The 13,587-nt window shown below is 37.5% G+C and overlaps 1 protein-coding gene across 2 annotated transcripts; it reads left to right on the forward strand.

The window, feature by feature from the left end:
- Positions 1–1,485: 1,485 nt before the first annotated feature.
- LOC124864481 (suppressor of cytokine signaling 3-like) lies at positions 1,486–2,960 on the forward strand. Of its 2 annotated transcripts, none has more exons than XM_047359278.1 (2): positions 1,486–1,667; positions 2,054–2,960. In XM_047359278.1, exon 2 carries the CDS (start codon positions 2,148–2,150, stop codon positions 2,751–2,753), a length of 606 nt encoding a protein of 201 aa, XP_047215234.1. In that variant the 5' UTR covers positions 1,486–1,667; positions 2,054–2,147; the 3' UTR covers positions 2,754–2,960. The 2 variants fall into 2 exon arrangements, with proteins under 2 accessions (XP_047215234.1, XP_047215232.1); XM_047359276.1 differs by lacking the exon at positions 1,486–1,667 and adding an exon at positions 1,674–1,902 and having other exon boundaries at positions 2,035–2,960.
- Positions 2,961–13,587: the final 10,627 nt, after the last annotated feature.

Consider the following 13,587-nt stretch of genomic DNA (forward strand, 5'->3'; position numbering starts at 1 on the left):
CATAGTATGCAATATTTTCTTTAGGGTCACAATTCCAATTCACAGTGTTTTTAAATAAACTGCAGCAAATACATACTACTTAAAAGATTATTTATTTGACTTGGTCTTTTTCTGTTTGGAGTGGGGCTATTCATTGCAGAGAGTCAGCTGGAGTTTGCAGTTAAATTCTTTATTAAACATGACTCCAGCACTAAAAGAAAAGCAGCAGAAATTAGATGTTTTGGAGTTGCCAAGGTAAAGGCACAGAGGCCTTCCACCCTCAAAGACTTGGAGCTCATCACCAAGCAGAAGTTATTAAAATATCAGTGGAAACATGCAAAAAGCGTGTTTCATCTAATGTTTCCACTGACGGGGTCCAATTGCTGTAATGCCAGTAAAGAGGTTCTCATTGAATATTGAGAAAGGCATAAATATGTTTTCAAATGCTATTTTAATCCATTTTAATCTCTTGTTAAATTGTTTTATTATCATTTGAGAGATACCTGTCTCATTTCCAATACAAAAAAAAAAAGAAAAATCTTCTTACTGTGACTTTATTTGTGTTCCTGACTAAACTTAAAACTCTAGAAATACACATCAACATACATGCACTAATCTGGAAAAGCATTCCTGCGATGAACTCTGAGTTCCATTTCCTTTTCTACCAGAACCAGTATAGACTTCTTCAGCAACCTGAAATTTTGGGGACAGAATGTTATCTTTCTGTGCAATATATCACCCCACTCACTAACAGGTGTGACTAAGATACAATGCTATTGTCTTCACCTGTTAGTGGTTAAAATGCTTTGTCTGATTTTGTGCTCCTCACTGTTCTTTTTATGTACTTGAGACAGTGCATGCATAAAAATGAATATTTTATTAATGCATGAACTGTTAAAGTGGCCAATCAGCATAGCTCGCTTGCCATTTCTGAGATTAATTTACCGAAACTATTAAATCTGCCCTAAACAGTGCAGGGAACGCATGTGAAAACAAACCTGGCAACACTGGGTAAACAATAACCCTGGCTGCCCTTGGATACCAGCTATTGTAATGTCCCATAAAGGTTTGCGCCCTCTATAGGGCACATTTGTGTCGGCAGGTGCTGTGAGCAAGAGTTACCACGAATTTCTCAGAAACCGAGAACATAAATTGTACCGAGCAGAAGTGAATCATTAGCTTACTATAAAGATAAAAAGCAGAACCTAAGCTAGAAGTAAAAAATTAATAAATACACAATATAGAAGGTTTGAAACTTTAAATAATGATCTGTTACTAAAAAAACTGGTTTATAGGGTAGGTTACTCTGTAAATAGCCGGCTGCTTGGAACTCCTGAACCGTCAAGAAAGGCAGGGGGAGGGCACTTCTCAGAGCTGGGCTGGAATCCTAAAAGAGAGAAGAAAAAAAAAAGCTTCCTGTCAATCAGCCAAGAGGAGTTTACTGGAAGAGGAGGCGGAGCTCTGTGTGCGTATATGAAGAGTCGCATCTGCATCTTTCCGCTTCACTCAGCTCTCTGCTCTGTAGATCTGCACGCAGACGGCAACTGCTGAAGCTTGTTGTTGGGAAAAAAAAAAAAAAAGACACTTTAAAGGAACTTTTAAAGCACATGGTTACTGTGAAGAAACATCTGCCAGTTCTAAAGGATTTAAACTGAAAAAGAAAAAAAGATTTGGAGAACCAGTTTAAGGTGAGGACCGCTCTTTGTTATTCTGACTCTGGATTTTAAATAGACCTTACATCATGTTTTAGCTGTTTACCGGACCGGGTTAATCTGTTTAGAGAAGCCGGTCGCCACATGAAAATTGCGCACAGAGGATTACTTGACTTTACTGGAACTGATCAAGATGGCTCATTTCTTATAGATTATAGCAGTTATAACAGTTTTCTCAAATGTTCTTTAAATCTGATGGCGTTTCTTCTTTGAGTTAAGGTATAAAACGTATCTCTTAATTGTTTAATAAGACATAATTCCGAAATTAGGCATCAGTTTGTGGAAAAACAGTTTTATGAGTTACTCACAAATATCTTATTTTTGTGGTTTTAAACAAATTTTTTTGTTTGTGTCCTCTTCAGGTTTTTCATTCCTCTAAATATTGCGTCCAGAACCGTCGGAACCTCAGTTCACCTTAATTTGCTGACCTTAACCTCTTGTACTGCCCTCTGTGAGATGGTAACATACAGCAAAACTGATTCAGCTGTCGGTAACTGCCTCTCGGGTGCCAAGATGGGCATAGGTTACCACTACAAGACCTTTGTCTCAGAGGAACAGTTTGTGATGGTTATGAAGACACTACAGAGGCTCAGAGAGTGTGACTTTTTCTGGAACACCATTACTGGAAAGCAGTCCAGTGTTCTCCTGTCTTCGCACTTGCCCGGTACCTTCCTGATCCGGGAGAGTTCTGACAACCAGCACCTCTTTACCCTCAGCATTAAGACGGAGATGGGCACCAAGAACCTGCGCATACAGTGTGACGAAAACTCCTTCTTCCTGCAGACGGATCCCAAGAATATGGACATTGCGCCACGTTTTGAGTGTGTTCTCAAGCTTATCAATTACTACATTTGTCAAAGGAAAGCAAATATTGCCCATTACATCGGCGCTGGAGGGGAGAGGATCCCTCTTGAGCTGATCAGACCACTCTACTTGTCCATGTCGTCGTTGCAGCACCTTTGCAGAAAGAAAATTAACAAAGACTTGGACATTTCTTCTCAAAAAGACCAGCTGCCTAGCACAGTTCGAGATTACCTTAATAAATATGATGTTGATATCTAGACTCAAAGACTCAGGCCAATGACAACTGGGTGGTGCCAATACAGCTATGGGAGGTCATCTGTGTACGATGTAGCAGAGACAACTGAATCAGGCCCAGAGGAGCAAGTCAAAGTGTAAAGTCTCTTAAACCTTTGAGAAGAGACAGCAAGGAGATTGAGAAGAGCAGCTTTGTGATCTGGTGATATGAAAAGAGGGATAAGCCATGCCCTCCTCCTCTGCTCCAGTGATGCACAACTCACTGAGAATTGAAGTGAGGATGACAGTCAGCTGTCTAGAATGTGATGACACACAGTTCCCTTTGCTGCTGCTACTGATTCTAATCAGCACGCTGAGAGAATGAGTTCACCTTCACAAGCCTTAGAAAACATTTCTGGACTGGCGGACCAATAGTGTGGACACTTGTGGTTTTTGTTTAAGGATCAGGTTAAAATACATTTTGTTGTAAGGGTTGTGTGTTGATTTAGAGGATGGAGGATTATGCCAAAATTGCCAGAACAACATGGAAATGTGTTGGAAAACAGCGGTCCTCCAGGATCCTACAGGAGAGTAGTAGTGATCACTCTTTAGTGATGAACAACATATTCAGTGCCTGGAGACAAATTATAACATCGGGTATCTTTTTTTTTCTTTTTTTTTTTTCATGTAAGGAGAGTAAATAAAGTATTTACTTCCTTTTTTTATACTATGTTTACATTATAAAATAGTATTTTATTTTTTTATTTTCATGGTTTTGTCAGTGTGTGTGTGTGCTATCTTTTATAAAGATGTTTTTTTTTGTTTTTTTTTTGTCCCCTAGCTGTGGATGCTTGAAGATATCTGAGAAGTTTGACAAAGCTAGCAGATTAATACAACTTTGCACTTATTTATGTTTAAGCATATCATTAATTTATAATAAAATTGATATTTTCTATACAACCAGTTCTTGTTGTTTGATCTATATATTCTATGTTTTGAAAATACCCAAAATAAATAAAAGGGATTATCCTAGATGCAGGCAATGGTTTCAAGGTAGAAATCTAATCTATTTCCAAATCACTAAAAACTAGAATGTTCCTATGGTTAAAAGACATTTTAATCAGATGCAAAAAAAAAAAAAAGCAATGGAGTGACCAGAGTTTTTTTTTTTTTTTTTTTCCAGCAGTTCTCCCCTTCCCCCACTTTTTGTTGCACCCTGCCACTCAGTTGACTGAGTGAAGGCTCTAACACTTCTCTCTTTTAAAAGAGAGACAAATTTGGCTGTTAGGACATTTTTATGGTCTGAACCCTAAAGTAAAAATGTGTTTAATTAAATTTAGAAGTTCAGAAATGTTTTTTCTATATTTTTGCTTAGGTCTAGGAATGAAAAAAAAAAAATAGATAAATGCTACACATACCTGTTACTCTAGCAGCAGGAGGGACAGTTGTTCGTTCTGTTTTGTTTCATCATTGTTTAAACCATGCCACTTTGGCAGATTTACTTAATGTTATCATACAATAAGAATCTCATGCAGCTCATATTTGTGTCATTTTCAGCTGAAATTTTCTTGCTACAGATGCCAGGCCACAACTTTGCTGTTCTGAGTTCATGATTTCCCTCTAAATTAATCGAAGCGCTACCTTTTACCCAGACAGAAAACCACAGCTACGTGTGCTGTAGTTTCAAAGATGCTAGGCCAACACCTGTCTGCTTGTTACCACAAACTGGATCAAGAGCTTCAACTTTCCCTTTTGGTTATATATTTACCCCAAGTACTATATTAGCTACGCTGGAGGGACTCTGTCTCTCGGCTGGCCTGGAAACGCCTTGGGCTCCACCCGGAGGAGCTGGAGGAGGTGTCTGGGGAGAGGGACGTCTGGGCCTCTCTGCTGAGTCTGCTGCCCCCGCGACCCGGTCCCAGATAAGCGGAAGACGACGAGTACGAGTACTATATTAGCTTAAGTGCATGTCTCATTCTTATCTCTTAAAAATGAAATAGCCTTCCCTTACCAGAGAAGCTGATCACTGACAAAATACTCAAGAACTTTCAAGCTATGAGCTAGTTTTCGAGAGAAGTGCAAGGTGAGTCGTTTGTACTTGTGTGACTCACTGTTTTTTTTTGCAGGTGTTGATGTGACCTGACAAGCTTGTACAAGTACAACCATAATGATGCGGCAGTGTGATTGTAACCTAAACGTGTGATAGCTGTTCTCAGAATGCCCCCTACCCTGCAAAACATCCCGCAGACTTCAAAAACATGCGAACAGAAACACTTAAGCCTGAAGGAACTTAGACACAAGGCAAGGTTTATTGTTTTCATGTGGTGTAACATGAATGCAGAGCTCCTTGCTTCCATGGAACAATATTTACTATCATCAAAGACAAGCTGCAGCACATGCTAAGCAATGCAGTGACTAAAGGAAGTACTTTACGCAATATCCAAGCAGACCAATTAGGCAACAAGGAAATTGTTCCTGGAATTTAGTAGGGCAGGTTCTTTCATTCTGAGTTTTGCAGTTAGTTTTCCTGATCTCTTGAGTTTTGTTTGTTTTGTGAAAGTTTCCAGGTATTACTTTTTTGTCTCATGTTGCAAAACTCTTCATTTCCCCTTAGAAAGCCTCTAGAATGCCTCAAATAAATGAATCAGTCTGATTTACTATTTCTGCTGTTTTGTGTTCTTAGGTGCATTGATTCAGCTTAGGGAAAACATGCTTTTATTCTCCGCGTCATGCTTTTACAACTGCACTATATAAGACTGCACAAAGTAACACATTAACATTTACTGTGAGATCTTAAACAGATAGACAAGCAAATATCAGCAATAAACTATAAAATATTATTGCAGAGAATAAGGCCTACCTTTTCTGTCTTCAAGACAGTTTTGTATATGATTTGATTTCCCTTAGCATGAATTATCTCTTTGTTTTTCTTGAAAGTGTACGTAACAAAGCCGTTAGAATTGTGGAAAGCGCCCTTAGACTGTGATAATGTTCTCAGAATGGTCTGAGCTCCATGCATGGAAATGCATATTATTTTACAATTTGATGCATTTTTCTGACGTGGATGGAAAAAGATACAATGTTTTCATATTTTGTTCTGAATAAATATCTGAAAAGTGTGGTGTGCATTTGTGTTTAGCCCCACTTAATTAAATGAGCTGTTTAACCTTTTGCTTCATTTATTATAACTAAAAGTATTTTGGGGTATGTTTTTAAAAGCTTTGCACATCTAGAGTCAGACATTTTTACCTATTCTCCTTTATCAAAAAGCTCAAACTCAGTGAGAACGGATGGAGAGCATCGGTGAACATTATTTTTCAGATTCTCAGTTGGATGTTTCACATATACCAAAGAGTTTACGTTTGGCCTTGTCTGACCAGAGCACCTTCTTCTACATCCTTGCTTTAACAAGGCTTTAACATGGCTTGTGTCAAGGTATAAACTGTACTTCTAAAGATTTTCTTTCAACAATGGCTTACCTCTTGCCACTGTACAAGCATGTTGTTGAGTGAACAAACCTGCGCTGTATATCTTGGCAGCTCCTTGGCAGCTCCAGAGTTACCAGGCGCCTCTTTGCTGCTTCTTAGTCTTGCCCAGCCTGTCAGGTCGGGTCAACGGCTATGTCTTGGCAAGTTTGTCAATGTATAATTTTCTTTCTTGCATTGAAAGGTACCTTGTAAGATGCTCAAAGCTTGATATATTGATTTCCAACTCCACTCTGCTTTGAACATCTCCACAACTTTATCCGTGATCCAGCTAGTGTTTTCTTGGACTTCATGATGCTATTTATTCACTATTGTTCTCTGTTTCTGTTCCTTTCACTTCATGACTTTGCATCTCTTTGTGTTGGTTTATTAATAAAATCCCTGAATAACACGTTGACACTTGTGGTTGTAATGTGACAAAATGTAAAAACGTTCAGAAGGTATAAATACTTTTGGAAACCACTGTATATATTCTTTGCATTTGCATTCTTTGCATTTGTGGAAGGCCAGTGAATGATTACTGACTCTGCAAGTTGATCTGTAGAAATTCTCTGGTAGACTTTATTCTTGCTATTCTACAGAACATAGTGTGCTAGAGAGTGCCATGTTACACAAATCACAAATATGTCATTGTTACGCCCTCAGCCTTTCACATTCACCTAAGGCAGCCATCTGAAAACTTCACAATTCCAATGTTTTTCTCAGGAAGTACCCACATAGCCTCTGCAGTTGACTCACAACAAAGACTAAATAAAGGAAATATTTATTTTTCGTTATTGCTTTTGTCACAATTTATTGCTTTTTCAAATAAGTTTGTTTAAAATAGAACATGTATTGGCAATTTAATCCTTCAGTTTATGAAGTGCAAAATACATTTGTGTTTCATGTGGCATGCAGGGCAGAGACAGCTCCTACTATTTAGCAATAATCTTTTTAATATTGTTCTGACACATTTAAAGTTCCCTGATCACGGTCGTAGTAATTTACTTGATGTCACAATAGGACATGTTATAAAATTGGACCTTATTTAGTGAGATAATTGGTTCTCTCTAGACCTTAATGTACTGGTTTATTTTGGCAGTCCCACATAATTACAAATGAAACCATTAAGAGCAAGTGGTGACATGTTTGCTGTAATTTCTTTTTTCTTTTGTTGGAAGGCACAGCTGTGAAAGGCTCTGTATGCACAGGTAATATTAGTTACAGTATTTCAGTTAATTGATGTTTTGTGATAGATTGGGGCTATGGCTCACCCATTGACTGACCAGCCCCTATTCATTCCAAACATAAATTAAGTATATTCAATAGATTGATAATTTGTTTAAACTCTGATATTAATTGATTTGAAATTGAGTATGTGATATATTCTTTTCAACGCACTCTTTGGTGGGCTTAATTATTTTAACCCATGTTCTGTGTGGAAAACCTTACCCAGTAAGCTTGGTCAAGACCCATAACTCAACCATGTTGTGTTAAATCAAACCAAGGCTGAATTGATCTATATCTGACTGGATTAGCAAAGTGACCCACAATGGGTTGTTATTTACACGTGGTTTTATACTGTGCAATATTTCCTAGCTTTGAAATAGAGGCCAGTTCACAATTGGTCGTAAAAACAGAGACATGGTTGTAAAAACAGAGCCAAAACACCTAATTGGTTAGTTTCAAGGTTGTCCCTGCAGTTGCTACATCTGTTTTACCCTTAAAGAAAGATACTGAAACCTAGTAAGGGGAAGATACCTAAATGATATCTGCTGGGGAGCATCTCATACATTTGTCTGTATTACTTTTGACTGTGGTTAAGGAAGGGCCTGGTGTCAGGTGGATGAAGGATTTGCATAATCTTTAAAGAGGAAATACAAGCATTTTGTTAAAACAGGTCCCACAGGTGGTATATCATTGCAAACTCTGAGTAAATAAGAAAATGTGATGTGTTCTGTGGTTGATTTAGATACAGGAGTGAGGTACAAAGGCAAATGTTAAAACCCTTGACTTTCAGCTCAGGAACAGATTTTTCTATTTCCTGGAAGCCACATGGTGGTGGCTTATACTTAACCATGCGATAAGTTATTTTGTCTTCATGTCTTGTACAGTAAAATTCAGAATCTTTTAATATTTTACACATGTTCTTGGACCTTTTGTGAATCTCTATTTGGTCACAATATAACCAAATAGAAAACTTGTTCTTTCCTGGTAAAGGGGATAAATCAGCTCATTGAATTGATCATTGAAATTATTTTAATCCGAAAGCTTTTGGATTAAAATAATTTTTTAATGTAACAAATAAGGAGTTAATGTAGTCCACATGGTCACACCGTACAGTCACTCTGTTTCTCTAAATTTATCATTCCAAGAACTTTGAAAGGCTGCAAAACAGGGTAGCTATTTAGCCTCAACAATCCCAAAATATCTTGCCAAACTATGGCAACACTGATGGAACAACAGGAAGTACACAGCAGCATCCGTTATTGGATAGAACTTGGTTGAGCCCCAGTTCAGAGCAACTTCTTGAACTTTATCCACCTGCATTAATAAAAACCTATTTTGCATTAGTTCTTAGAATTACTTCTAAGAACTACTGCTGTTTAAATATCTTAATTCAACTTCTCAAAAGAATGGCAACTACTTGGAAAAAATGTTGTTCCCTTGATACAACTGCATTGTTTCTGATTATTGAATTACTGAGTAGAAAATAACTGATGGTTACAGGTAAACCAGCCTTAGTTTTTAACAATGTAAAGCAGGTTCCTGGAACTTGATGAAAACAGGACATATTCTTGTGAGATTATTTGACTTTATTATATATTATTGAGCTTTAATTGTTCTTTGAATTTCCTGTTTTATTTGTAAAGCTCAAAGTATTTTGTTCCTTATTCTTTTTAAATTCCCTTATTTATTTTGTCCTTTGATTGTTATTATGCATTTTTGGACCAAACAGTTCTAGGCAGTCACTTACAGTGAACTGGGGACTACACAGTAAACAGGAATACAAACTGATTTCAGGGGCATTTTTTATAAATCTGCAATGGTTCTGATGCCTTAACCATAAGCTTGACATTTTAATCATACCCATGGACTCTAATACTTACAGTTATTGCTGTTAAGTGTTTAAAAATCTTACTTACATTTACATGTGCCATGTAAAAGGCCAGAATTGCATTTATGTGTCGAAGCAGTAAAATAAATGTGGACATTCGAGACCAGGCACAGGACAGTAATGTCACAGATGGTTGCAAAAGATTGAACTGCAAGAAAGGACCTTATAAGCATTTTAGATTTACAAATACTCCCCAGTTTCTTCTGGGCAGATGCAGAGACAGCTACTTTCCATGGGCAGTGGAGACGGAGCAGCTGCTCAACGAAAAACATACCCATATAAATGATTTTATTTAAAGATGAATTTGGATTCTCTTTTTCCCTAGTTTCAGTTGCTTTTATTTTGAGTTTTGGTTGAACTTTGAGTTTGTTTTTGTGTAGTTTTTGTCTTTGTCTTGTGTCCCAGTCAGGGAAATATTTTCTTGTTACAAATCTGACTTTTTTTGTTGCCTCACTGTGGATTTTATGGGTTGGATGTTTCTTTTATTGGACTTTCTTCAATCTTTTTTTCTGGCTATGTCCCTCTAGTAGGACACCATCATTCTCTAACCCATAGATGTGGACAGACAAAAGAATGGGTAGTGAGTTGTATATGTGTTTGTGGTTTATTTTCCCTCCTTTGCTCTGTTTGACCTCAGTCTGTGCGTATGCAGTGCACTGATTGCCCTTCTGGAGCCCTTGACTGCACTGCGGATAAACACTGGAAGCCTCTCTCAATCTGTTTACAATTCCACAACCTCTGGTTACCATGGAATCGGTAGTCAATGGGCTCCAGATGCCAGATGTCTGAGCCAACCAGGGAGAAGCTGTGAGTCATCGCAACCCGCAGATCCCTCCCTCTAAGCCTCTTCTCGCACACATTCGTCCTGTACTTTATGTGTCTTTAAGTTTACAGTTAGCTCTCCACTCTGCTCCTGGTCACTGTAACACCACAAACACGTACCTTTGTCTCTACATTTTTTTATATTCTTAATCATCTGCTGCCTCAGCATCATTTGGCTGAATGTTATTAGAACGTAAAGCTTTGCTTCTAGGAAGGATTGGTTTCTAAGTAGAGGGGAGATAAACAGATGAGAGAATGCTGGAAAATTAGATCTTGTTTGAAAAGCATTGTCAGTGATAGATGGCAAAGGCGCATGAATAATTCCTGCAGCTCCAAAAAATGTGAGCAGCATTTTCATTTTCTTTAAAGCTTGCATAGGATACTTGTATGAAGGATAAAATCTGGTTTTATAGTAGGCAGACGTGGTGACTCACTGCACGAAGTTTATTATTTCTACTCCTTTATGCTTACAATGAGTTCTGCAAACATTAAATGAATAGTTTGTTTTTTTAAGTTGGGTTGTGCAAAGTGCTTGTTGACAGTCAGTCAGAAACGATTTATGACTAATTTGTTTGAAGTATCATTAAATATAATGATAAATGTATCATGGTTTAGGTTGTAGAAGCTGAACTAGAAACCTTTGTGTATTTTAAGGCGATTCTATGACAGAATAAAACAAATTGGTACATAGCTGCCACTGGTTCATGGTTTTAAAATGTTGTTGTGCTAAAAATGTGGAGTACATTTGTGCAGTTACAACTGCAAGTGTTTGCCTCTATCAGCTTTGCACAAATCGACTGAAAATTTACCAATTTTTCTTTACAAAATAACTCAGTCCTAATAAGTCCATCAGATTAAATGGAAAGTATCTATGAACATTGATCACCACAAATTCTCAGTTGGATTTAGGTGTGGACTGCATCATTCTAACACCGGAATATTATTTGAGATCCACACAACTTCATTGCAGTTCTGGCTGTATATTTAGGACTGCTTTCCTGCTGGAAAATGAATATTTGCCCCATCACAATACTTTCTAAGCAACCTCTTACAGGTTTTCTTCTGGAATTGTCCTGTACTGAGCTCAATTCATTTTCATGTCATCTGCTTCTCTTTCCCGGCTAAAAAAAAAGCACACCCACAGCATGATGCTGCCACCACCAATTTTGTGTAATGTGAAGCCTTAGTTTTCTGCCACTCAAAGCATTTTTATTATGTAGGCCAAAAATTCAACTATGGTCTTATCTGACCACACCCCCTTCTTTCACATGCCTACACAAGGCTTCTGGCAAACTGCAAATAGGAGTTCTTATGGCTGTCTTTTACAGCATATTTCTTCCTGCCATTCCTCTATGAAGTCCAGAAGGCCAGATTTGCAGAGTGCACGGCAAATACAAGGGTTGGACAATGAAAGTGAAACACCTGGTTTTAGACCACAATAATTTATTAGTATGTTGTAGGGCCTCCTTTTGTGTCCAATACAGCGACAATTCGTCTTGGGAATGACATATACAAGTCCTGCACAGTGGTCAGAGGGATTTTAAGCCATTCTTCTTGCAGGATAGTGGCCAGGTCACTACGTGATACTGGTGGAGGAAACAGATGTTCTATATTGGGCTGCACCTCTCACTAAGTACATTTTACATTCATAATTACCGTGTACTATTTTGTAAAAAAAAAAAACAAAAACAGCTGCAGGTGTATAAGCAAGCAGGGTGTAATCTTTTATTCTCTTCATCCTTCTTTCTCTCCTCCACTCTTTCCTCCTTTTCTCCCCTTTTTCCCTTTTGCCCCATCTCTCTCTTTTTTGAGCTTCTTTTTTCCTTTTCATTTCAGTCTCCGTGTCCGTAACAATTGAAATATTCCCAAAGAAGTTTATAATAAAGTTTATTTTATAAATATCAAGCAGAGCTTTAAAGCATTAGCTGTGATGCTCTGCTGGTGAAAGTAAATCTGTTGGGCAATTTCTTGGCACTCAGACAACAATTCTGAGCGATACTCTGCCGGACAGGACACGTTTAAAAAAAAAAAAAAGTACAACAGAATAGTTAATCAAATTCCTATATCAGTGCAGTAAGGTCAGTGTTAGCATCAGAAAAATAAATGTAAAGTACCTAGCCAGTAGTTTGGTCTGGTTCAGCAAACCAAGATAATATGTTTTCACCCGATAAGATAATTTGCTATAAGGACATTTTGTATCTCTGGTTTTAGTTTCATTTAACAAAAGACACTAAGTTACAGGAACACTGTCAATTTACGCAAACCACTGAAACTCTTTCTTTCTATTGCACATTTCCCTAAGGCAAATATCAGTTCTTTGTAGCTTCTGGTGAGAGTATGTAAACAACACCAGCTGAAGAGAAATAGCTGACACTCTTTTTGCATTGCTGGAAAACACCCTCTGAGTCACAGCTACAAGAAGAAACCTTTAGTAGCACCGAAGTGAAATGACACAGCGTTAGTAAATTTAGGCAATACGTCAGTACGCTGTTCAGAAGCCAAACTCGCCTGTCACTTAATCTTTATGAATAGGTTTATCAATAAAAATATGGGTAGAGTATCTAACTGCATTTCATTATTATTATACCTAAACTTAAAAAGTATGTTTAGCTTCAATTAACTATATACTTGATTAAATACAGTAATACTACGAAGTAGAGCATCAAATCAACCCTCCAGTACGGTACATTGGCTGTCAAAAACAGTAAACACCTTTGTAAAAATGGCTGCTTTTTGTGATAAAAATGAAATAAGACTTCCTTCCAATAATCGTGTTGCCTAAGTGTAAAGAACCATTAACTAAAACTTTGTTGAATAACGTTTTGATTAAGGTTCAGCATTTATTATTTATGAGTTCACACCTGCTATTAATTATCATAAACCTGACCAGCCTGAAATAAAGGTCAGCTGTTCTTGTAGGATTTTCTTCACATTTGCTGATTTGCACCCTTTTAATAACTGCTGTAGTTTGCAGAGAGGTTATAAAGGATCCCGTTGTACAAAGGTGTCACTCAGGAGAGGAGACAAACAAGTTCCACTTGCATTACCAACACATCACATGTTGGTGGTGGCAGCATAATGCTCTGGGGTTAATTCTCCTCAGATGAAACTGAGGTTTTTGTCAAGATGGATGACGTTATGTACAGCTCTAAATACCAGCTTGTAACCAAAACATTCAGGTGTCTGCTAGACAGCTGAATATAAAGAAGGATTTATTTTTCAGCATCACAGCAAGTCCAAACATTCTTCTATATTAATAAAATATGTTTGATGAGAGATAAATTACATTTTTGGAGTGGCTTACCCAAAGTCCAGAACTATATTTCACAGACACTGTGTGGGGTCTCCTTAAGATGTATTCTAACAATCGGAGAGATTTTGAGAACTTTAACAAGGTAATATGGACAAATATTAGTCAAGAAAACTGAATAAATTGAATCAGAAGGTGCTTTGACAAAGCACTAGTTCAATGGAG

The sequence above is a fragment of the Girardinichthys multiradiatus genome, chromosome Y (assembly GCF_021462225.1).
Source record: "Girardinichthys multiradiatus isolate DD_20200921_A chromosome Y, DD_fGirMul_XY1, whole genome shotgun sequence".
NCBI lineage: Eukaryota > Metazoa > Chordata > Actinopteri > Cyprinodontiformes > Goodeidae > Girardinichthys > Girardinichthys multiradiatus.